The sequence below is a fragment of the Doryrhamphus excisus genome, chromosome 1 (assembly GCF_030265055.1).
Source record: "Doryrhamphus excisus isolate RoL2022-K1 chromosome 1, RoL_Dexc_1.0, whole genome shotgun sequence".
NCBI lineage: Eukaryota > Metazoa > Chordata > Actinopteri > Syngnathiformes > Syngnathidae > Doryrhamphus > Doryrhamphus excisus.
The window spans coordinates 35,272,616-35,299,518 of NC_080466.1; the positions used below are offsets into that span (position 1 = coordinate 35,272,616).

Genomic DNA, 26,903 nt, shown 5'->3' on the forward strand with positions numbered 1-26,903 from the left:
CAGATTATATTTCACAAACAGCTTCTAAAATAGACTTTTCAAGCGCTTTTGTGAAATGTGAAACCAAAATACCATCAGCTCCATCAGCTGGGTTGATTATGTTGGCAATTTCTATAGTCTGTTTTGATTTACTAGATTATGTTTCACAAAAGGCTTCTAAAATAGACTTTTAAAGAGCTTTTGTGACATATGTGAGGTAACTCAAATATCCCAAACCAAAATGCCATAAGATGGGGGGATTATGTTAGTAATTTTTATATTCTGTGTTTTTCTAGATTATATTTCACAAAAAGCTTCTAAAATTGACTTTTCAAGAGCTTTTGTGAAATATGATGTGAGGTAACTCAAATATCCCAAACCAAAATGCCAACAGCTGGGTTGATTACGTTGCTAATTTTTATATTCTGCTATGATTTACCAGATTAGATTTCACAAAGAGCTTCTAAAATAGACTTTTCAAGCGCTTTTGTGAAATATGTGAGGTAACTCAAATATCCCAAACCAAAATGCCATCAGCTGGGTTGATTATGTTGGCAATTTTTATAGTCTGCTTTGATTTACCAGATTATATTTCACAAAAAGCTTCTACAATAGACTTTTAAAGAGTGTCATTGTCACACACAGAGGGAGACAGCAAAGCAGAGAGATTTTCTCTTCCACATTTGTGGGATGATGACCAAACGAAGCATACGAGCAAACGCAGCATAGTTGGTGGCAATGGAAACAAACATGACACGTGTGAACGCAACGTACATATAAACGTCAGTGGCTTGCTAGACAGCCGTAGAGCAGCGTGTGAAAGATTACAGAGGAAAGAGGTTCTACTCCACGACGCCACACAAGCTGTGTGTTGGTTCTAAATCATCACTGAATGCTTCAATGTAGAAAAATACAACAGAGAGACAACAACACTCAATCCAAAAAGAGGAAAACACAAAGAGGAAAGCGCAAAGAGACACAAAAAGAGCAAAAACAGCACATCAAAATGCTAAAATCAACATGGAAGGACCGAATGAAAGTACATGTCAGAGGCACACAGCCAGCCAGCGTGGCCGCAGGTAGAAAGTAGCATGGATATACACACACACACACACATATTGTACAGCAACAACAGCACATTATGTCCTATAAAAACATTTTTTTTTTACAGAAAAAGGCAAAAAAAAGGTTCTGTAATTCCTATTTATATAAATGTATAGTTAAAGGTGCTGCCTGCCTTGGCTAGGTATCACACCGTCTTGCCTCTCCAACATTGCAAGCCACGCCCCACGTAATACACACACACAAACACACACACACACACACACGAGTTGTTTGTTGACAGCTAATAATAGCAAACTGGCCAAGTCTATTGAATGTACATTCCAACACACTTAGGCTGTTCTTGTGTACGCACTAGATTCTTATTCCTCCCGGAAATGTGGGAAAAAAATCTTCAAATTGTGACAAATTTGAATTTGTGACAATATTTATTTATTAATACATTTAAATTAAAATTTAAATGAGCAAATTTAAATTTTAATAAATTTTAATAAATTTTAAGTTAACATTAAATGTTTTAAATTTAAAATTCAATTTAAATTTATTACAATTTATTAAAATTTATTTAAGTTAAAATTAAATTAATTTAAATATTTTTTTTAAATTAAATGTAAAATTAAATGTAAAATAAAATTTATTAAAATTTATTAAAATGTATTAAAATTTATTAAAATTCATTAAAATTCATTAAAATTTTAATTTAAATTTAATTATAAATAAATATTGTCACAAATTCAAATTTGTCACAATTTAAAGATTTTTTTAATAATTGTTTTTTAAATCTAAATTTATTAATAAATAAATATTGTCACAAATTAAAATTTGTCACAATTTGAAGATTTTTTTTCCCACATTTCCGGGACAAATAAGAATCTAGTACATAATTAGATTTAAATTACGCACTGGATGTAATTTAGTAATTACTAGAAGTAATTTAATTTTAAATGTATCAATATTTATTCTACTGCTATCTAGTGTTGTTCTTATAATTTTCGTTTAAAAAAAGTGTAATTTAGAGCCGAAGACGGACAGCACCTTTAAATTAAATAAAAACAAAACAATAATTTAAAATAATGAACCTATATAATTATGAAATGAATAAAAGTACACAGTTACAAGGGAAATGTCCCGTTTGTAATGCAAATACTGCCCAAATGCAGTATCCAAATCCGTCTTTGTAGCATCCTAATTATAGTATATTTACAAATACAACTAAAGCAGATGTTTGCTACACTATATTACATATGCCTCATAAGCAATATTTGCATCTTATATTTAAATGAATGACAATAAAACAGACACAAGCTGGATGGATAAACAGGGAGCTTGTAAGAAGGCATCGTGACGAGCGACACACACGCATGCGCGCATAAAGGACGTCAACAAATGAATGCATTTGTGTGTGATATGTTTTAAAAAAGGTTTTTTTATGTGACAAAAGCTTACGTTAAAGTCCACCATTTACATAAAATGAGAGTAAGGACGGGGAGTGAAGGAGCACAAATGCATCAAATGCATGAACGAGTTCTCCCTTTTTGCTTCTGTTAAGAGTTTAAAAGCAGCGCTGGTAGCAAACTTTTACAAAAGCTCAATCCAGGACGTAAAATGTACATTTGACATACAATAACTAAAAGCAGCAGCCATCAATCTCACATGTGAATGCATCAGGAGGAGGGACGTATGGCAGAAATCAAAACACATACTCAATACAACACAGGAAAAGAATGGTGTCAGTTTGTCGCTTTCCTACAGGGGGCGACAAAGTCCAATGAAAGACTTTTGTCCTGCCTGCTGGTTCTTGGCTGTGATTTCCTTCTCCTTTATTCCATTGCCACCTCCACTTGGGAAGAGAAAAAAAAACGGAAAATATGAGGGAAAAAATATGGGTGCCCTTTAGAAATATAAATACAGTGGAACCTCAAAAAAGTCAAACATTGTGAAGTGAATTCACCTGTTCATAAACCCTTGATATAAACTGTACGGCCAATGGTCAAAAAAGCGTAAAAATAATCATACAACTTAATTAATCGCAATAAAAATAATGAGACATTTGTCATTTATGGAAAAGCATATTTTCACCACTGAAAAAAAGTCATAATAATGACATGAGATGTCAAAAATAATAGAATTATGAAATAAAAAGTCAGTATTATGAAATAAAAAGTCAGAATTATGAGATAAAAATTCAAAATTATGAGAACTGTACGGTCAATGGTAAAAAAAAAAGTGTACAAATAATTATACAACTTAATTAATCGCAATAAAAATAAAGAGTCATTTGTCATTTATGGAAAAGCATATTTTCATCACTGAAAAAACGTCATAATAATGACATGAGATGTAAAAAAAATAGAATTATGAAATAAAAAGTCAGAATTATGAGATAAAAATTCAAAATTGTGAGAACTGTACGGCCAATGGTAAAAAAAAGTGTAAAAATAATCATACAATTTAATTAATCGCAATAAAAATAAAGAGTCATTTGTCTTTTATGGAAAAGCATATTTACACCACTGAAAAAAAGTCATAATAATGACATGAGATGTCAAAAATAATAGAATTATGAAAAATAAAGTCAGAATTATGAGATAAAAATTCAAAATGATGAGAAACTAACTGTGCATGGTACTACTCTTCACATGGTATCAACTTTTTATCTTACAATTCATATTTTTTCATCTCGTAATTTTGACATTATAAATAAAGTTTGCTTGATTGATTGTATACAAGGAGTCCATGCTGTTTAAGTCACAGGTGAGCTCTGACTTGTGAGGTAAAGTATCTTATATCTCGTTTCCTTGATTAGTGATTAATCAGACTTTTGTCATATTGTACTCCCAAATTCCATTTCCTGTGGTTCCATTTTCCTATGGTTGTCATCATCATATTTTGTCCCGTCGTTTTTGGTGTTGACTTGTCCTTTAGATAAATTGTACTGAGCAACCCAGACAAGCGTACTACTTTTTGGTTGTTCATTACAATAAAATCACACAAGCTAAAGAAAAAGCAAAGTTCTTTTCAATTTATGTTTATGTGCAACTTTTGGGGTAAGTTTTTCCACACAATGTTTGAACTTCGGAGGTTCCAAAGTGTATATTTACTATGAAATATTGTTGTCAACTCACCATCAACCATTGTGTTTTTGGTCTCGTCATTCCCTGGAGAGTCCGCACCCTCAGACAATTCTCCTGACAAGTAAGACATTTTAGATAGATTGTTATGAAATACATCCTATGGTTTATCTTAGCCGGTGCTAGTCTTAGCTAGTACCGTTCTGCAGCGAGGGACTCTTATGCGCAGCAGCGTCCCCTGTTGATGGCGGCGCTGTGTCTCCAGTGTCGAGTGGCGTGCCCGTGGCCTGCTTGGACGGCACATCCTCCTCCTGCTTGCCGTCTTTTGGCTCCGGTTGCTTAGTGGACCCCGTGTTGTCCTCTTGGGGATCCATAGAGTCCTCCTGCTGGGCCTCCTCCTCCGCTTCCTTTTTCGCTCGCTCCTCTGCCTCTGAGGTCCACATGGAGGCCAGTGACAGGTTAGCATGTGCTTGTTAGCATGGATGGATGGATGGATGGATAGATGGATAGATGGATAGATGGATAGATGGATGGATGGATGGATGGATGGATGGATGGATGGATGATAGATGGATGGATGGATGATAGATAGATGGAGATAGATGGAGATGGATGGATAGATAGATGGAGATGGATGGATAGATAGATGGAGATGCATGGATGGATGGATGGATGGATGATAGATGAATGGATAGATGGATGAATGGATGGATGATAAATGGATGATAGATGGATGGATGGATAGATAGATGGATGGATAGATAGATGGATGGGTAGATAGATGGATGGATGGAAAGATAGATGGAGATAGATGGATGGATGGATGATGGATGGATAGATGGATGGATGGGTAGATAGATGGATGGATGGAAAGATAGATTGATTGATAGATGGAGATAGATGGAGATAGATGGATGGATGGATGGATGATAGATGGATGGATGGATGGATAGATGGATGGATAGATGATAGATAGATGGATGATAGATGATAGATAGATGGATGATAGATGGGTAGATAAGATAGATGGATGGGTAGATGGACGGATGGATGGGTAGATGGATGGATGGATAGATGGCATAAACAGTAAATTGTACAAATAATTTAAATAATTACGTCTCCAGAACCAAAACAAATCCAGTTTCTCTTTAAATGAGCTTTGTTAGGATTAGTATTTATACAACCTTGAGGCGTTGTGTGTGTGTGTGTGTGTGTGTGTAGGTGTGTGTGTGCACAGATGCTCCAAGTGTAAATAGTCAATCCACGAGAGAGTGAGAGTCTACCATAAAAAACAGTAGAAATGTTGAGGCCCCACCTTTGGTAGCCTGTGCTTTCCAGCGCTCCCTGTTCTGGTAGACCTCTTCATTCCACAGCGCCTTAAAGTTCTTCATGTCGACAGCCAGCAGGGAGCCCTGACCCAAGGAGCAGCTGTCGGAGCCCATACTCTTCACGCTGTGCCTCTTGGCCTCCTCCGAGCTAATACTGTTCAGACTGGACACAGGCAAAGCACACACGCATGTGAGGAAATGATCTCCGAGCACATCGTTTATGGGATCGGACATTAGCATGTTTATCCCGGCCTTAGTGCAAAAAATAAATAAATAACGTAAATCTCTTAGTGATGGATGACTCCATTTTAATCTAGTAACACAGATTATAATATATTTCGATATGATCCAATACAGTGTCCAAACAATGGGATTCGATTCAATTTAGTTTGATCCGATGGTTCATGTTTGTTCATGTAGATCAGTGGTTCCCAAATTGGGGTACACCAAATGGTAATTAATGGTTTAATTTCATTTGAACATGCATCAGATTACAATTGAATGCATCACATAATCAGTTCACAGTTCCACATGTCCAAAAGGAAATACTACCCCACCATCTGGTACTTTTACAATCACTTTTACTTTTACATTTGTTCACTTCCTGCTTTCCATAATACAGTTTAAGGTTTTTTTTTGTTTGTTTTTTTAATAATGCACCTCGTACCGAAGTACAAGGTGATATGACCATACAAGTATGGATTTATGGCTGTTTTCTATCGATCCAGGAGGCTTCTGCCAGTGCAACTGTATCTCTGACTTCTCCACCCTGGTGCAAAACAACAGTGTTGATCTGATGTGGCTTTCTAAGGACTGGATTGCATAATGTTTGTAAAAAATATCAACCGTAGCAAAAATTTAAATTTTGAGTGTGATTCAACTAAAATTGACAGAATTGGAAACTTTTAACAAAATTAATATTTTAATTAGAATACCTGTGCTGCCCTTCATATGTTGTATTATTTGGCTGTTGATTTGGCGACACCTAGTGGACGCAATAATTCACTGCATATTCGTTGGCTGCTGTTCAACTCGAACTATCGCCATATATGCTATTACTTGTCGTAACGGAATATGATCTATTACGGTTCTGCCTTGGATACTATATCTCTGGAAGTAACGTCTAACATCATTTAAATAATTGTAAGACATTAGAAATGTAATTTTGCGACTGTCGTATTGTTTGTATAGGTTTGCTAAGTGTGATGCTAAGTTGTGACGCTCGTAGCTATTATGCTAGCTGTACTCATATTGATGGTTATATTCTTTGTACACATATCTCTGTATATAATGTATATTTTGATGCTGTGTTTATGTTTCTGGACAGTTTTACAATATTAGAAGAAGAATTACTCCAATAAAGGACAAGAAAAGACAAACCTTGTTTGTTTATGGAGCAGCTTCCAGCTACCAAGCTTTGCATAGAAACGCACTGCAAGGTCAGTACAATAACATTTATTTAAAATGTCAAAATGTAATTACATTTTATTATTATATTATTTATATATAATGCACATTTGAGAAATTATTGTAATTTTATAAAATTATAATTTTGTACATTGTATTTTATGACATCAAAGTGTTTAGAAAACTGTATTTCCTTACTTTTACCCACATGATGCAACAATAAAACGCCATAAAACCGACGAAATGATTGCAAATTTGTGCCAGGTTGCCATGTTATGTATTAAGTTTAAGTTAAGAGTCTAAAAAAAGATATACAAAAGCAAATAACTGCTAGGGTCTCTAATTAGAACAGCATCAAAAAAGATTATCAGTCACAGCTGTGGCTGTAGGCAACCTCCTGATGTACAATTGTTATTTTTGGTCAGTATCCGGGTGTCCACCTCTGCATGCGTTATAAAATGTTGCCACTCAGCTGTTGGTATGGAAGTCATGATCTAATTGTTTACATGAAATCACGTAGCATTTTGTAGCATTTCCTATTACATTGTGGTGACTTTTCTTTGGTTTCTATGCCTTTTCCTCCCTTCATAAAAGAGCGAGAGCATCATAATCAATAGAATACATTAGTAACAGCGTGTGTCCCATCATCTGACAGCTCTATGAGTGGATTAGAGAAGATGGGCATCAGGGTAGTCAGTGGCATTCATCATTTGGGGCCATCATGAATATCTGAATACGAGCAAATAAGGCATGAAGAGGCATTCAGGAGCTCTTGCAATAATTCAGTTTGGGCTCAAAAGTGTCCGTCTGACCAATGAGATGGAAGAGACAACATGGTGAGCGGTGACTGAATACAGCAATAATTGCTGCGACGGAAAGCGGACGGACTCCAACGTGGTCCATCAGCACCCAGGTGTGCATGGAGGACAAATCAGCCGCCACTGTCTGAGAGTTCCGCTCGGTTAGCTCGGACTGCTGAGTGATGCTGATGGCGGATGCTGAGCATAAGCAGCAGGCAGATATCGATGCGTAGACGTGATGGTCGTTCCCGGGGAACCACTCAATGAGCTCTTTACCCACTCAAACTTTTTTTTTTTTTCACTCGGATTGTCAGATAGTTTAGACATGAATAATAGGGTGAACCAAACCCTCCTTTTGTCAAGTTTGTTCTTTCCTGCCTGCACGCAGCTTCCCCAGCTTGATACTTTAAGTGTTAAGCGTTTGCTAAGCTGACATTAATCATTTTTTATTGGTGCTTTCATTTGAAAAAAAAAAAAATTGTTATTAATGAATGTGATATAGTATTAGCTATTATGCTAATTTGCTTTGGAATATGTGGATGTCATGTTTGAATAGTTTAGCATATATTAATAGCATATATTGGTCCATTATTTTTTCAGTCTGCGGCCTTTTGGACAAGAAATTTGGACACCCCTTCTATAAGCTAAAGTGGTCCTAAATGGAATGGACCTGTTGTTGATCAAAATGGCGACCTACGGAGGAGCAGTATCAGTATACAAAGACGAGTGACTGTGCTGAATGAAAGCTGAGGCTGATGCCATGCATACAAAAACGAATGATCACAATTAGCACGAGTCCCACCTCGAGCGGCGAAAGCCAGCGAAACCCGAGTGCGAGGCCTCGTCCATGAGCGGTGTCACGATGCGTTCCATCATGTCGGTCAGCACGGTGAAGGTGGGCACCACGATAAAGTCGATGAAGCCTGCAGATGAAAAGATCAGCACATTCTAATGATGTGTTCAATGTCCTGTCCAACATGCTAGTTTGATGTGTTCGTCTACTGCAGGTGTGCTCACGCTTTTTCAGACCGCAAGCTAATTTGAAATTTAACTGGAATGGCTGATCCCAAAAAACTGTGATTTATAAGGGAAAATACATACAGTGGTATAAAAAAGTTTGATCATTTTCAACCTTTTTCTTAATAAATGACTGGTTGTTGTGACCGTCCATTCCAGTTAAATATATCATATATCTATATATTTAACTGGAATGACTGATCCCCCAAACCAGTGATTTATAAAGGAAAATACATACAGTGGTATAAAAAAGTTTGGGCACCCCTGATCATTTTCAAGAGTTTCCTTTATAAATCACTGGTTTTTGGGATCTTCCATTCCAGTTAAATATATCATATATCAGACTATTTGACTGGAATGACTGATCCCAAAACCCATTGATTTACAAAAGAAAATACATACAGTGGTATAAAAAAGTTGGGGCACCCCTGATCATTTTCAACCTTTTTCTTAATAAATGACTGGTTGTTGGGATCGTCCATTCCAGTTAAATATATCATATATCAGACTATTTAACTGGAAGGGCTGATCCCCCAAACCAGTGATTTATAAAGGAAACTACATACAGTGGTATAAAAAAGTTTGGGCACCCCTGGTCTTTTTCAACCTTTTCTTTAATAAATGACTGGTTGTTGGGATCGTCCATTCCAGTTAAATATATCATATATCAGACTATTTAACTGGAAGGGCCGATCCCAAAAAACAGTGATTTATAAAGGAAAGTGATATAAAAAAAGTTTGGGCACCCCTGATCATTTTCAAGATTTTCCTTTATAAATCACTGGTTGTTGGGATCAGCCATTCTAGTTAAATAGTCTGATATAGGATATATTTAACTGGAATGGACAATCCCAACAACCAGTCATTTATTTATTAAGGAAAATCTTGAAAATGACCAAGGGTGCCCAAACATTTTTATACCACTGTATGTATTTTCTTTTGTAAATCAATGGGTTTTGGGATCAGCCATTCCAGTCAAATAGTCTGATATATGATATATTTAACTGGAATGGACGATCCCAAAAAACAGTGATTTATAAAGGAAAATCTTGAAAATGATCAGGGGTGCCCAAACTTTTTTATACCACTGTATGTATTTTCCTTTATAAATCACTGTTTTTTGGGATCAGCCATTTTAGTTAAATAGTCTGATATATGATATACGTATTTAACTGGAATGGACAATCCCAACAAAATCCCAACAAAATGACCAGGGGTGGCCATACTTTTTCATACCACTGTCTATGTTTACTATATTCATGAGTATTCATGTATGTTGTAGATACATTACAAGGGGCAACGCTTTTTCAGCACTCCTACCCAAATGACCTCAATGACTGACTGGTCGCTCACAATCGATGTCATCTACTGTATGTGCATCCCGAGGAACCGAAGAACGATTGTCATCTTTTCATCACATTTTAATAATTCACAACTTGAGAAATGGAGCGTCAAAGCTAAAGCAGTGTAGATGAATAAAACAAAATTAGGAGCCATACCAAACGTCTAGCCAGGAAATGTGATAAAAACGCAATGAGCCATATTTTTAATAGTGGCTCTCCCACTCAACTGCAGATAAAAGAAAAATCTAATGTAATGTTTTTAAAAAAATGTATATTGATAAAATATGATGAAATGTGTACATATAATAAAATACTATATAAATATCTCTACTTTTTCTTTTTTTTTACAAATGCAAATAATACTAAATATGTTGTCATAATTCTCATACACTATTAGATTTTTTTTGTATAATTTATATACAATGTAATATATTTTTGACCAAAAATTGCAGATTTAGTGCCGCCATCTGTTTTGTTTCAATGAAAGGCAAAAATGTGGTATTTATTTGAGGTGAGACGTTTATTTGTGTTGACACTATTTGTGATTTATTGGAGGCATGGCGTCTATTAGAAGTGATTCTCAACTGGTGGGACTGCGACTGAGCCATTTTCAGTAGGTCACGGGTCTTGCAAGGGCCCAAAAAAACCTTGAGGTCCATGAGGTTCACATTCACGTCTCTGCTGTTCGCTCGCTTTGCCGCCACAAGGTGAGTGCCATGTTTTTGGGCGACTTTGTCAGGCTTGAGTGGACGGGGAAGGACATCAAGCCCGGGGCTTTAAGCGCCATCTGTCATTGCTTTGCCTGTCACTGAAATAGTGTTGATAGATGAGCTAACATATTTTGGATCAACTAAGCAAAATGAGATCATTTAACTTTAATTTATCAAGCTGAGGGAGTCACTGGCTTGGTTGTCATGTGTTGTTACTAAGGTAAACCTTCCATAGGCGGAGGAGCGACTCACCAATCTGTGACTGCGCCACCATTGTTGACTTTCGGTCGCAGAGCGGCGAGAAAGGAAGGCCAAGCTCTGCTTCTTTGTCCCCCTGTGAAAAACATTTTTATTTGGTTTTGTACAAACAACAGAAAAGCTCTGACTCATAAACATGAAGTAGTACTATGAACAGGCCATGTTGTTTTGAGTTTTTCAGACATATGGAGGTGGGAGTCAGCTTTTGCGCGGAGATGCTGTTTATTGACACTGCGCTGCCCCTTGAGACTAAAGCCTCGTGATAGCAAACGTAATGGCATAATGGCAACACTACACTTTAATAGTAGAGTCTGTTAAACCTCTGCCCCATTAAAAAGCATGGCGGCAAAAAAAACAGCCACAAACACCAGCTCAGAAATCATTTCAATATTTCTGTGGGTGAAAAGTGAGAATGAAAGACTGAATCAACACCTAAAACTGTTCACTGTTTATGATTATGTATTGTCCTAGTGGAATTGTTGCACAATATAATATCCATTAATTCATTTTCTCACAAGGGCTGGGGGGGGGGGGGTTGCTGGAGCCTATCCCAGCTGTCTTTGGGCGAGAGAGGCGGGGTACACCCTGGACTGGTGGCCAGCCAATCACAGGGCACATATAGACAAACAACCATTCACACTCACATTCATACCTATGGACAATTTGGAGTGGCCAATTAACCTAGCATGTTTTTGGAATGTGGGAGGAAACCGGAGTACCCGGAGAAAACCCACGCATGCACGGGGAGAACATGCAAACTCCACACAGAGATGGCCGAGGGTGGAATTGAACGCTGGTCTCCAAGCTGTGAGGTCTGCGTGCTAACCACTCTATCCCCGTGCAGCCTGGACCGAAACAGTGGTGGTGATTCTCACAATCTGAATACAAGCTCTTTATTTACAAATACGTTGCGTTCAATGTTCTTAATGAAATGATTGTGTCCAATGAATGCACAACACTGGTGTACATAAACCTGAGTATGTCAGTCAAAATAACTATGTAGCGTTCATTAGAAACGCAGTTCATGTTAGCATTTGCTATTAAATGTTACAAATATACAAGAAATTAAAATGATTATGCAAAAAAAAATTCAATCAAAGTCAAGGCAACATTAATATTAAAGTTTTCGGCGATGGGCACATTTTCAATCAAGGAATAAGGAAACTGCCCACCAAAATTTGGATCATTTGGACAACCATAACAGCAGTATAGTAGTGATTACTAGAGCTAAGTTTTGGTTAACCCTTAGATGCATGAGTGGGTCAAAAATGACCCGGTCAGGTTGTTTTCTTGAAATATCTTTGTAATGAAAATTTTTCATCATTTCATATTCCAGGTATTCCTCAAAAAACATGTTTTTGATATCATATCACATTTTTAACTTACCTTTTATACATTTGAAGACATTGTTGTTTTTGTGTTACTACCCCAACCTTACATAAGTGGGTCAAAAATGATCCGCATGCATTTTCTATGGAATCCAATAGGAACCTTTGATTCTTATCAACTTTGGCTGTCAGGAATAAATTAACTGTAGAAATCATTCTTGTGTGGTCCTAAATATAATACTAAATATCATACAAGTCATTATTCCTAACCAAAATGACAAAATTGGCATAAAAACACATTGATTCTAATATGGGTCATTTTTGACCCATATTTGACATTTTTGACCCACTTATGGAAGAGTTTGGGGTCCAGTCACTCGTGCATCTAAGGGTTAATACTGGTGCCCACCTGTCTGAAAAACTCTTCCAGCAGAGAGGTGGTCCAGCGGTGGTGGAGGTCCCAGCTTTTGGCTGGGTGGCTGATGTCGGCAGTGTGCAGCAGTAAGGAAAGAGCTTTGGGCTTGTCAATGCTACAAATGAGAGAAGATGGAGTGTCAGAAAAATAAGAACACCAAGTGATTAGACATTTGTCAGTGAGCCTCTACATCAGGGGTCACAAAGTGCGGCCCGCGGGCCAAATGTGGCCCGCAGGACACTAGTTTGAGGCCCCCGCCTTGATATGAAAGTTTAATGTTAGTGCGGCCCACGCAAGTTTGATATGGATGCTGTATGGTATCATGTACCCAGAAAAAATTATGTTTGATTAATGTTCATGTTAAAGGTTAAATAACTGTTAATAGTTACCCTCCCTATCCGTGTGGAAGTGGTAAGTTTTTGTTTTTTTTAAGTTTAAAGGAAATAACTTGGAGGCTACCGTTTAGGTCGCTAGCTCTTTAGTTTGCGAGTTAGCATGTGTCTCAAGACCCTGCAGTTGCGCAATATGTTGTAAATAAAAAGAGTATAAATGTGACTATAGTGGTGTTTTGTCATGTCTACAGGGCTCTAATAATGCTTTGTTCATTTTAATCTGAAAAAAATAATTTGTCTACCCACCAACAATTATTATTATTATTTGCCGTTTTATTATTATTATTATATTTATTTATTGCTGATTGATTGATTTTCTTTACTCTTGATTTGTTTATTTATTTTTCATCTTATTTTGTGTAGAAAAATAAAAATTAAGATATTTGAGAACAGTGGAATGTTTTATCAGAGCTTTTCTTGTAGAAAATCAGAACCAAAGCAAAGTTTATTCATTTTTCTGTTTTTAATAAATGCGTTTTTTGTTTTTTTTGGGAAAACCTAATGCGGCCCAGCCTCGCCCAGACCCTAGCTCCAGTGGCCCCCAGGTAAATTGAGTTTGAGACCCCTGCTCTACATTAATTCATAAGTCATTTAACACGCCGGGGAAACCTTTGGGCTGCGTGACAGATACAAAGTAAATAACCCTCGAAGAAGGAGAACAAAATGTACCAGAACAAGAGGAGCATCGGCACACATTCTCTGGCATCCAGAGACAATGGTGGTGCCCCGCTAGGTGAATAATCAGTTTTGCTGAGAGCAGCGTCTGATGTGACTCAGCAGTCTGATTCCATGGCACACACAACGTTGGACGGCTGGACAGAGGCCTGGCTTTGCTGTCTCTGTTTTGTACGTTCTTGCTTACTTTCCAGCTGGAAGTTCCTCGTCTCCTCACCTCTCCTGACTCCTTCAAGCACAATGCAGCTGACACTAGTTCCCAAACTGTTTGGATCAACGTCTGCCAGTTTCATATCCTTAAAGCGTAGTACTACGTCGCCATACAGTATGTCCTTGGGGATGCGGCCATGGTTCATGAAAAACACATACCCAAACCCAGGATGCGTTGTAGGCAGTGAAGGTAGCAGATTTCCAGGCGGTTCTCCTGTCTGGTCCGTTGGTAATTGATTAATCGTGTTTTTTTTTTTATTTCAAAATAGAACCTCTGATTTCACCATCTCAAATGTGAATATTATTTTATTTATTATTTTATTTTCTCTGTCATCTATGGAGCTCAAAGTATCCATTGTCATCCTGGCTTAAGTAAGAACCATTCTTCCGCTTATCCTCACTAGGGAGCCTATCCCAGCTGTCTTTGGGCAGGAGAGGGTGAAATCACTAACTGTTACATTTGTTCACTTCCTGCTTTCCTAATATAGTTAAAGTTTTTATTTTATTTTATTATTCTTTCATTCATTCGTTCATTTTCTACCGCTTATCCTCACGAGGGTCGCGGGGGTGCTGGAGCCTATCCCAGCTGTCTTCGGGCAGGAGAGGCGGGGTACACCCTGGACTGGTGGCCAGCCAATCACAGGGCACATATAGACAAACAACCATTCACACTCACATTCATACCTATGGACAATTTGGAGTGTTTTTGGAATGTGGGAGGAAACCGGAGTACCCGGAGAAAACCCACGCATGCAAACACCACACAGAGATGGTCATCCGAGGGTGGAATTGAACCCTGGTCTCTTAGCTGTGAGGTCTGCGCGCTAACCACTCGTCCGCCGTGCCGCCCCGCTAGCAAGTCATCCAAAGCATTTTGACAACAACCCATAGGAGGCGCCACATGTGTCCATTGTTTTTTTTCCCATTGCTGTATTTCACATACAATTCCACCGTCCACTTTCAGCTAATTTGTCAGTTCCACTGCAACACGGTGTGAAGATCATATCATTTTCGAAATGAGCAGTCACATGATTCCATTACAACCCTGTCACGCTTAATGAAGTCAAGCAGGGCCAGAAAAAAAAACGTAAAGGCAAAACAAAAACACAAACACATTCATACAAGGTTACACCACAGTGAGAAGAGACGCTTTACATTTCCTCTCATCCTATTTCCGTCAGGCCTGCAGGAGCCCAAGCTGGAATTACATTACAGTCCATTCAGCATTACAGCCTCCTGCACACTCAATCTCTCATGCATGATTGTGTGTGTGTGTGTGTGTGACACAATGGTGGATGGATGCCCTCCCGTCAGCATTCTTCTTGTGTTGTGCTCACACATCAGGCAAGGTCTGGTGCTGATTCCAACACATGCTCCTCCAGGAAGCTTGTCTTTCTCCTATCAGTGCTTTCAGTGCAGTTTTTGGAAATAACACCATGAAGGTCAACAGTTTGCCCCTTGGTCTTTTCTTATCATTACACTCTCTTAAACGCCGGTTTGTTAGTCATCTCTCGGCTTGCACCATATATGACAGTCCAGTCATGGACCATAATAAAGGATATTGTGCTGACTAGAACGATACGTGTCGAGCTGCAACAATGATTAATCAAGACTCCAATCAAGCCACAACTATTTTGGAAATTGATTAATCGTGTTTTTTTAATTTAAAAATGTAAATAATTTAGGGCGGCACAGCGGTCGAGTGGTTAGCGGGCAGACCTCACAGCTAGGAAACCAGGGTTCAATTCCACCCTCCGCCATCTCTGTGTGGAGTTTGCATGTGGCTGTCTTCGGCCGAGAGGCGGGGTACACCCTGGACTGGTGGCCAGCCAATCACAGGGCACATATAGACAAACAACCATTCACACTCACATTCATACCTATGGACACTCATACCTATGGACGACTATGGAGTCGCTAATTAACCTAGCATGTTTTTGTAAAGTGGGGTTTGTTTGATGTTAAGCAGCACTTTGGGCATGTGACCAATCCCAGCAGAGTGGGCCTGCCCAGAGGTGGGCTGTGGGTGGAATAAATTAAAACAGATGTTTTGGCAGGTAGCATAAATCAATCAGTAATAAATAAATATAATAATAATAATAAAGCGGCAAATAATAAAAACTTAAGAAACCACATATAGTTGGTGGGTAGACCAATTTTTTTCAGATTAAAATGAACAAAGCATTATTAGAGCCCTGTAGACATGACAAAACACGACTATAGTCACATTTATACTCTTTTTATTTACAACATATTGCGCAACTGCAGGGTCTTGAGACACATGATAACTCGCAAACTAGAGAGCTAGCGACCTAAACGGTAGCCTCCAAGTTATTTCCTTTAAACTTAAAAGTCCAAAAACTTACCACTTCCACATGAATAGGGAGGATAACTATTAACAGTTATTTAACCTTTAACATGAACATTAATCAAACGTAGTAATTTTTTCTGTGTACATGATACCATACAGCATCCATATCAAACTTGCGCGGGCCGCACTAACATTAAACTTTCATATCAAGGCGGGGGCCTGAACTAGCATCCGGGCTGCGTGTTTGAGACCCCTGCTCTAGTACCTGGTTACCATATTTTGCTGTATTTGTACCTAAGTGCACCACCTGCTGTACTGTAATGTACTGTACATGTAGAATGTATGAATGATTGCGCCATCTAGTGACAAAAGACCTGCGCAGAAAAAAAACCCAACTGACCTCTCAGGTTGTTGCAGGAAGTTTTTCATGGCCTTCACCTGCTGGAAGTGGCACGACATGTCGGTGGCCAGCACCATTTCCACCACCAAAGCTCTCAGCTCTCTGCATGGAAAAGAGGAGTCAAATCATGACGTGTCACACCTTGGTAGAAAATAAAAGTGAATACATTAAAAAAAAGCATTTGCTACAACAAAAGAAGGCAGCCAGCAGATATTGCAAGAGCTATTTATAATGTCTGTGCTTTGATAGATTTGGATCCAAATCCAAATTGGATTGCAGCTGTCTTCTTTAACGTCCTATCACATGTTCTGGGGTGCAGAAGAATTGGACCTTGAAAGCGCACAGAATGAGCTGAATATAATGTAAATGGCTGCACTTCCTGCACTGTATCAACACTCTATTTCTCCAGTATGGTTTTTCGGTATCCATGGTTTGAACCCGAACCCCACCCCGATCCCTAACCCTAACCAACTTCCACCACGAGCTTTCGATTGAGACCAACCGTGACTCTGTACAACTTTCAATTCCGAAGATACTGCCTTTTTTTGACGGTTACGCCCACTTCCGGCGGTCAAAGGAAGTCGGGGAAAGCTCGTGGCTACTTATGGGGGGGCGGGCCTTGGTTTCATCTTGATAGGACATACCGTTCTCGAGTTATTTCGGTATGATAGCAACTATCAAAACCCCTATACCCTAACTCTAAACCCTAACCCCAACCCTAACCCGAACCAACTTCCGCCTACACTAATTCGGTCACAAGCTTTCGATTGAGACCACCAGCAACTCTGTACGACTTTCGGTTCCAAAAATACACAATTTTTTGACGGTTATGCCCACTTCCGGTGGTCACAGGAAGTCGGGAACGGTTCCAAACGAAAGCTTGTGGCCACTTATGGGGGGGGGGGGCGGGCCTTCGTTCTATCTTGATAGGACATACCGTTCTCAAGTTATTTCGATATGATAGCAGCTATCAAAACCTCTGTCACTCCTATACCCTAACCCTAAAATCTAACCCCTAACCCGAACCAACTTCCGCCTACACTAATTCGGCCACAAGCTTTCGATTTAGACCACCCACGACTCTGTACGACTTTTGGTTCCGAAGATATACGGCCGTTTTTTGACGGTTACACCCACTTCCGGCAGTCACAGGAAGTTGGGAATGGTCCCAAACGAAAGCTGGTGGCCACTTATGGAGGGGGCGGGCCTTGGTTTCATCTTGATAGGACATACCGTTCTCAAGTTATTTCGATATGATAGCAGCTATCAAAACCTCCGTCACTCCATACCCTATATTCTAACCCTAACCCCTAACCAACTTCCGCCTATACTAATTCGGCCACGAGCTTTCAATTGAGACCACCCACGACTCTGTACGACTTTCGATTCCGAAGATACGGCCGTTTTTTGACGGTTACGCCCACTTCCGGTGGTCACAGGAAGTCTAATATGCTTCTACTTGGAGGCTATGTCTGTAAGTAATGTGCAATAATGATAATACCTGTGTGGATCAAGAAATGTGGTATTTAGTGTTGGATAAATAGTGTGGATAAATAGTGTGCAGATTGTAGATACCGCTTATCCTTATTACGATTGTGGGGGTATAGAGGCGGGGTACACCCCCTCCAATAGGGCACATACGTATAGACAAACAACCATTCCCACCCACATTTATACCTATGGACAATTTGGAGTCGCCAATAAACCTAGAATGTTTTTGGAATGTGGGAGGAAACCAGTCATGTCACATATTTATTTTAGGTATGTTTATATTGTATTCATATACTTATTTCAGTTTGTGTTCTGGTTGGCCTCTCCCTTGTTTTATTTTCTTGTACTTTAATGTTGTTAGGAGCGGCGCTATGAAGATTTCTAAAAAAACTTCTCCATCCAAACGTCATTTATAGTCCAGTGCAACTTAAATTGTTTTTTTTCCCTCTTCATGCTACAAATGTGACTTATTGTCAACAAAATACAATATTTTATTTCACTTTGCTGGCACTGTGCTCTTGTCATCCCGGCATCCATCATTCTGACCTCCAGTCATCCTTGGAGAGGTTGTAGAGGATGTTCATCTCGTCGTCGTCCTGCAGCAGGCGGTAGGCTGCGCTCACATGGTGGCTCTCCAAGACGGAGCGGTCGTTATACAGGATGGCTGTGTCCGACCTGGGAGGAGGCAAAGCAAATAACTACTTGCAGAATGCCAGTAAAAGACAGTCCTTTTTCCCTGTCACTATTGCAACACTGTGGCTGGGAGAAAATGAATGGAGTGAGGTTCCCTGGGGCTAAAAAAGTTAGCGTGTCAATACGTACTCATTAGGCAGCTTTCACATGTTGACATGCGGGAATCAATAGGCCTTTTTTTGTGTTGGGGCCTGCGTGAGGTCACAGTGGGCTTTGACTTTTTTCTTATTTCAAGTTGTTCTGTTTTTATTTCTGTTACGTAAGGTGGTGGTTATCATTACTCCATTCATTAATAGAGGAATAGAGGAATATACGACACAGCTTAGATTGAGATCACCGTGGGCTTTGACTTTGTGGATTATTTCAGATCATCCTGTCATTATTTCTTCTGTGCAAGATTAATCATTAATACAAGGATGAAGAGTCTTGAACCAGTCATGATGTGCTATATATATCACTATATTGACACTTACTATGGTACACATTATGTCATTGGATGCTCATATCACCTCCTACTTCGGTATGTGACAAAAATAAAATAAATAAAAATAAAAAAAACTTAAACTATATTGGGAAAGCAGGAAGTGAACAAATGTAACAGTTATGCTTGTAAAAGTACCAGATGGAGGGGTAGGATTTAATAAGCTTTGCTTCTTCCTACTCCTTTTGGACATGTGGAACTGTGAACTGATTATGGGATGCACTCAATTGTAATCTGATGCATGTTCAAATGAAATTAAACCATTACCATTACATTACCATTACCATAATAACCGGTGGAAGGAAGAATCTCTTTAATTATATAACATGTTCTTGTTGTTTCCCCGTGCACGCGTTTGTGCATGAGGAAGCTCACACTGGTTATTGTATTGTATTTCTATAGTACAAGTGGTGGTAATCATTAGTAACAGTGAGATGAAGACATTGTGGATTATTTCGAGTTATTGTATAGTATTTCTATTGTACAAGTGGTGGTAATCATTAATAACGGTGAGATGAAGACTTTGTGGATTATTTTGAATCGTCCTATTGTATTTGGACAAGTGGTGGTAATCATTAATAACAGTGAGATGAAGACTTTGTGGATTATTTCGAGTTATTGTATTATATTTCTATTGTACAAGTGGTGGTAATCATTAAGAACAGTGAGATGAAGACTTTGTGGATTATTTTGAATCGTCCTGTTGTATTTGGACAAGTGGTGGTAATCATTAATAACTGCGGAGAGGAAGAATCTCTTCAATTATACGACATGTCTTGGTTGCTGGAGGTGGCGGGTATCGTTAATAACCGGCAGGGGGAACTACAAGAAGTGTGCTGTGCTTGAGCAAACAAGTCAAAAGGCGTTTACGCCTCCTATAAAATTCGTATCTGTCCATATCACGGTTCTCCATAAACACCAACGACTCAGAACGGGGATGAAGTTGACCTGACACTCTGTTTTACAAGCTTAGGAGCTCCATTTTCTCCATTTGTTTCTGCACACATTCATAGGCCCTGCAGTGTTTATGAGGGGCATCCATCTCAGAGCACTTTTGATTTTATGATCCATTACCTTGTCTGAATGTGGAAGTTGTTTGTGGTCCCCGTGTGCTCATAGTCGTGCACGGCCGCCGCAAAGATCATGGCAAAGATCTCCAGCTCACTTAACCAGTGCTGCGACGAGGGGGCACATACAGTCGAGAAGAACAAGTGGGGTGTGTGATGGTGGAGAAAGGACATGAAAAGGGAGCGTCATGCAACAATGGAAAGGGCAGGCGTGAATGAGAAAGGAAAAATAATGGACAGGAATTACAGGATAAGAAATGGGAAGCCAGTGAATGGAAAACAGGAAGGTTCCACCATCAAGATGTGGAGGAGACACCATGGAGACACATGAGGGTGAATGGAAACACATAAGGGTGGGGAAGCAAAAAGAAGAAACAAGAAGTCACATTTCTGAACATTCCCTTTTTTTCCTCTCAGTTGCTAAATATAAATACATCTTTATTATAAATATAATTTTAATTTCATAAGGAGCTGAGAGGTTGTCACAAGATAAAAATACACATCGTTCATTTTTTTTTTGGTCAGGTTAAAATCTTTTATCCTACTAATATGCAAACACGAATGGAAATGGATGGAAATATTTTTCAAATGAGGCTTGTGGCTTAAACACAGAAATGAACAAGGCTTGACCGGAAATTGCAGTGGTATTTTTCCGAGAAAAGATTAGTATACAATATGGAAATATTAGTATGGTGTAATAGTACACCATAATCACGGTTTAGTTCATTTTAGGTACAGGGAAGAAAACGGTAAACATGAATGTGCTTAGCTTTTGTGTACAGTATTCTGCTTTACTGAGCCGTCAAAAAAACACACGATTGTTTACATCAATAAAATGCAACAAAGTGAAAAGTAAAATGTTACAAAAGACAGCACAGGGTTGGGGTGGTGCTAGGAGCGCCGACAAAAATGGAGAGATCCTGGGCAAGGGAATTGTGGAGCTGTTCGGATCTGACAGTGAAGAAGATGACTTTAGTGGTTTCTGTCCGGGAGGACAAGAACAGCAATGAATGACTTTTTTTGGTAGACTACAGTTTAACCAACCGTATTACACGCACTGTGGAACAACTTTCTGCGTACTAAATATCGTATGGACACCTACGGCTTATAGATCGGTGTAGTCTAAATATGTAGACATCAGGCTGAAAAACGACGGTATTGTAAATTGTATTCAGTAATCGTATGTTTCAATTTGAATCTGCCCACCTGGAACGAATTACTGACAAGGTTCCATTGTACTCTTAAAAAATACATCTCTTATAATAATTGTATGTGTTCTTTAACTAATACATACAGTGGTGAAAAAGCCTTCCTGATTTGCAAGTTTGTCACACGCAAATGTTTCAGATCATTCAACTAATTTAAACATTAGTCAACGACAACATATTAAATTAAACCTTTTATGATTAAAAACAAAAATGCCAAAACATAACTGAGATCTATCAATCTGATAAAGTCATTTCTAAAGCTTTGGGACTCCAGCAAACCACAGTGAGAGTCGTTATCCACAAAATATGTAACTACGGTGAACCTTCCCAGGAATGGCAAGCCAAGCAAAATTACTCCAAGAGCGGATGACTCATCTAAGAGGTCACAAAGGACCCCACAGCAACATCCAAATACTCTGTGGTCTGACAAGACAAAACTTGAACTTTTTGGCAGGTGTGTGTCCCATGACATCGAAAAGTAACTGTAAAAGCAACGCCGCATTACATAAAAAAAACATCATACCAACAGTAAAATATGGTGGTGGCAGTGAGATGGTCTGGTACTGTTTGGTTGTTTCAGGACCTGGAAGACTTTCTCTGATAAATGGAAGCATGAATTCTGCTGTCTACCAAAAAATCCTGAAGGACAATGTCCGAAATTCCTCCACAGCGCTGTAAGAGACTCATTGCAAGTTATTGCAAATGCTTGATTGCAGTTGTTACTGTTCACTAAAGACCCCACAGCAACATCCAACAAACGGTAGGCCTCACTTGCTTCAGTTAAAGTCCGTTCATGACTCCACCAAAAGAATAATAAGGCCAGAAAATTCCTAGATGATCCCCAAGACCTTTGGGAAAATACTCTGTGGTCTGACAAGACAAAACTTTTTTGGCAGGTGCGTGTCCCATTACATCGAAAAGTAACTGTAAAAGTAACGCTGCATTACATAAAAAGAACATCAAACCAACAGTAAAATATGGTGGTGGTAGTGAGATGGTCTGGTACTGTTTTGTTGTTTCAGGACCTTGAAGACTTCCTATGATAAATGGACCCATGGATTCTGCTAGGACAATGTCCGGCCTCAAAACTGAAACCAACTTGGGTTCTGCAGTAGGACAATGATCCAAAACACACCAGCAAGTCCACCTCTGATTGGCTGAAGAAAAACAAAAGTCCTAGTCAAAGTCATGACCTTAAAAAAGCTTCATGCTGGAAAAGCCTCCTTTGTGGCTGAATGACAACAATTCTGCAAAGATGAGTGGGCCAAAATTTCCTCCACAGCGCCGTAAGAGACTCATTGCAAGTTATCGCAAATGCTTGATTGCAGTTGTTGCTGCTGAAGTGGCCCAACCAGTTATTAGCTTCAAGGGGCAATCACTTTTTCACACAGGGCCATTGACTAATATTTAAATATTTAAGTGTGACCGACATGCAAAAAAATAACTAATCAGGAATACATTTTACATACATTATTTCCACTGTATTTATATTATTATATTATTTTGCGTGTGCGTTGCACACTGTAACCCTGTGTATGAAATGAGTAGTGAAAAGAAACTTGACCGTTCATGCATGAGCTTTTATTAACCTTCAATCCGTGTGTTCACGTTGCGCACACACACGGCTACACACACAGCTGCTAGTGGGTACTTTGGTGTGAGCGCCATGTTCATCGGAGTGCACTCATGTATGTAAAGGGGGTTTTATGGAGCCTGATCGATATCTTTCACTAACCAACATGGAGGTGTAGAGGTCATTAACAACAAGATGGCCGATCCCCCCCCCCTTCTGGTATATTTCCTTGTGAAGGCCTTGCTTTATGAATGACCTGTTGATTGTTGATTTAATGGCGTCTGGAGGGCGTGCGGAATGATAAATGCTCTTCGGCGGCTCTCCCAGGAGAAGCAAGGCTCCAGCAGTAATGTTCTTTCCTCTCCAGGGAAAAGGCGGCATGTGGACAGCTGTCATGGCCACCTTATTAAGGTGATGAAATAAAAACAGTGGGAGCAGGGCTGGCTGGCTGGCTGGCTGGAATAGAGTATACACCAGCATACACCCCAAGGAGACTTGAGGTTGTTTTGTGTGCTGGGGGGGGGGGGTTATTTCATGAAGAACAGCTACATCATGACATGACTTCAAAAAGTACAGTAATGACTCAATATTTTCAAATATTCACTAAAACGCAAAATGATCGCTCTTTCGTAGTATACTATGGCCTAAAAAATGTTGAAAAACAAGTTATATGTAGCGTAGTGGTCACTTCAGTAACATCAGTAATGTTTTGAGACATGACATTAGACGACATCATCTTCACACTACATGGAGATGGCAGGAACGAGCCGACATGCCATGGCTGAGATGGAGAGGACAAAAAGGTTCTCCTCTCATTCCATGTGGAAGTGGTTTTTGTTTCCTTCACCACTCTGTTTGAAACACTAAGTTTAAAAGAAGTCAATTGGAACTGGTAACGAGTTAGCTCGGCAGCTTGCTATGCAAGTGCTAGCCATCTGTTACGTCTCTGCAGGGCTCTCTGAGAAATGCGATGTAAACAAATAATAAAAGTGTTTATTATGGTGTTATTTCTTTAGGGGCTATAAGGGCTGTTAAAACAGGTTTTGTATGAAAATTCATTAATTTTCTACCGCTTATCCTCACAAGGGTTAGACTGGTCACCAGCCTATCACAGGGCACATATAGACAAACAACCATTCACACTCACATTCATACCTATGGACAATTTGGAGTCGCTAATTAACCTAGCATGTTTTTGGAATGTGGGAGGAAACCGGAGTACCCGGAGAAAACCCACACATGCACAGGGAGAACATGCAGAGATGGCAGAGGGTGGAATTGAACTTGAGTCACCTTGTTGTGAGGCCTGAGTGCTAACCACTCGACTACCGTGCAGGCTTGTATGAAAATATTGCTATGAAAATATTTAATGTATTCACTTTATTGCGGAAATTCATTTAATGTGGTCAAACCAATGAACCGTGATAAACGAGGGATTATTGTAGTGGGAAAATGAAAGTAGAAATTAAATGGTCAGGTGTGTGTGATGGTTTACTCACCACCATGCCAGTCTTGAGTAACAAGTAATGAACAGTCTGCGTGACATCAGCAGCATGTATCAGGTTGTGGTACGGGTTTTTATGCTTGCTGTATCCCACTTCCAGAGCCTCCACAAACGACACCACGGCAGAAATTGGGATCTGGTAAGAAAAGTCAAAATAACATAACGTTCCCACTTTTGGACAGATTTAGTAGAGATACTCAATTGTTTTAGGCCACCATTAAATTTACACAAGTAAACACAATCTACATTGCAAAACTGCTGCTCAAGCTTTGCAACCATCAATTATATAATATTATTATCAATTATATAATAATCATTATTATATTATTAATTAGCCTATTATTATTACTAACATCATTATTCTTCATTATTCTTCTTCTGATTATTACTACTACTACTAGTAGTAGTAGGCTAGTATTAGCCTGCCTATTGGCTTTCTTATTAGCCTGCTTTTGCCCTATTATATGAAATTTGTCAGAGATTTTTTTTGTTAAAAAAATCAATAAAAATTTTGAAAAATCAATAAAAAATATCAAATTATTTAGGGGGGCTTAAGAACATTTTAGGGGGAATGAAGACCGCCTAAAATAGGCCTAATGACACCACTGGATCAAGGCTTGTCTATATGACAGAAGCAGATGAAATTTGTCAGAGATTTTTTTTTTGTTAAAAAAAATCAATAATAATTGTTTAAAAATCAATAAAAAAATATCAAATTATTTAGGGGGGCTTAAGAACATTTTAGGGGGAATGAAGACCCCCTAAAATAGGCCTAATGACGCCACTGGATCACGGATTGTCTATATGACAGAAGCAGATGAAATTTGTCAGAGATTTTTTTTGTAAAAAAAAAAAATCAATAAAATTTTTTGGAAAATCAATAAAAAATATCTATATGACAGAAGCACTCGGCTGTTTTTAAGGAACTATGACAAAAATGCCAGTCAAAAATTTTCTAGAAGTAATGCTCTGCTGTTTTTAAGGATCTACTCCAAAAAAAATACTCAAAGATCCTCTCTATATGACAGAGCACTTGGTTATTTGAAGATGTACTGCAAAACCGCTTGTCAAAGATCCTCTGTATGACCGAAGTGCTCTGTGTATTTTTTATAAATCAGTTGCAGTACTTGCTACAATGTTTTGACCTATGTGGTATCAGTACGGTATCATTCACGGGACAGATAAGGGCCGCAGGCCACCAGTTGTACATCCTATGATAGACATCCCCTGCAGCAAGTGAGCCTGCTGCGGCAAGATGGATTGTGCATCATTTGGGCTGTGATGGCCCGTTCATATTGCCCCCCCCCCCCCCCCATCATTAGTCATGTCCTCAGCAGATCTAATGCAGTATATCCGACCTCCTTCATACATAACAACAGCAAAACCTTGTTTTTTTTCCATAGAAATGACCAAAATAGATAATAATCTTTACCTTGAAGCGGCTGATGAGGTCATATCTGGTGAGCAACTCGTAGAAAATAAACTTAAGTGAATGTTCGCTGCTGACTTCATTTAAAGCGAAGACATCAAATGACCACTTGTCAACATTCTGTGTGGGGGAAAAGAAAAAGGAGTTCAAATTATCATGTGTTCCTTTTTCACAGAAATTGTGGTGGGGGTGCACTCCCTAAGTCCTGTGATGTAGTTGCATTGGAGGGGCATGTGTTCATACCTTCAGCACAGATATAACGGAAGGCGGGTAGCTGAGTCCCACCAAATTAGAGGTGCGCCGGTACATCCTGTTTGGATGAGATAAAACACATCAAACACACATAAAAAAAAAACAAAAAAAAACACTGAGCATAAACACCAAAGTGGCCCGAAACCACAGCTTGGGTTGATTGCTCGTTAAGCTGCAAATCTACACAACAACACTCGAACAAACGTGACCGTGACTAAAGATGACGAGGATGACGAATGAAGGATCTGGATTTTTGTTGTTACATCCCCCATTCTAGCATTTCACCATTTGGTGTGTCTGTAGCTTTAATGTTAATGAGCTGTGTTTGTCGCTGATAATGTGTCTACACCAAGCGTCATCGAGTACTTCATAGACTTTTTACAAATATAGTACAGTCCTCCCTGCTTCACTCTATCAGATGTTTTCAAAATATATTCATAAATGATGCTCTGTCATGGTGAAATATGGCCCATTATGACTTTTTACAAATATACTACAG

The 26,903-nt window shown here is 39.0% G+C and overlaps 1 protein-coding gene and 1 long non-coding RNA gene across 5 annotated transcripts in view; one reads left to right on the forward strand and one right to left on the reverse strand.

Annotated features, from left to right (window-relative positions):
• Positions 1-1,855: 1,855 nt before the first annotated feature.
• pde1cb (phosphodiesterase 1C, calmodulin-dependent b) overlaps positions 1,856-26,903 on the reverse strand; it is a 104,150-nt gene continuing 79,102 nt past the window's right edge. For 3 of the 4 annotated variants that reach the window (XM_058065233.1, XM_058065235.1, XM_058065236.1), the window contains 13 exons: positions 26,396-26,462; positions 26,156-26,272; positions 24,719-24,859; positions 20,446-20,546; positions 18,744-18,872; positions 16,707-16,808; positions 12,713-12,833; positions 10,970-11,051; positions 8,450-8,570; positions 5,428-5,603; positions 4,312-4,542; positions 4,167-4,229; positions 1,856-2,876 (listed from right to left, as the gene is read on the reverse strand). In XM_058065233.1, the coding sequence (XP_057921216.1) occupies positions 2,788-2,876; positions 4,167-4,229; positions 4,312-4,542; positions 5,428-5,603; positions 8,450-8,570; positions 10,970-11,051; positions 12,713-12,833; positions 16,707-16,808; positions 18,744-18,872; positions 20,446-20,546; positions 24,719-24,859; positions 26,156-26,272; positions 26,396-26,462 (1,540 nt within the window). In that variant the 3' untranslated portion in view covers positions 1,856-2,787. Of the gene's footprint in view, positions 2,882-4,166; positions 4,230-4,311; positions 4,543-5,427; positions 5,604-8,449; positions 8,571-10,969; positions 11,052-12,712; positions 12,834-16,706; positions 16,809-18,743; positions 18,873-20,445; positions 20,547-24,718; positions 24,860-26,155; positions 26,273-26,395; positions 26,463-26,903 lie in introns of all 4 variants that reach the window. The other variant, XM_058065234.1, reaches the window with a different exon arrangement.
• On the forward strand, positions 6,350-8,392 carry LOC131120556 (uncharacterized). Its single transcript, XR_009127114.1, has 3 exons — positions 6,350-6,583; positions 6,768-6,879; positions 8,248-8,392. It is a non-coding gene; the product is annotated as an uncharacterized LOC131120556 (long non-coding RNA).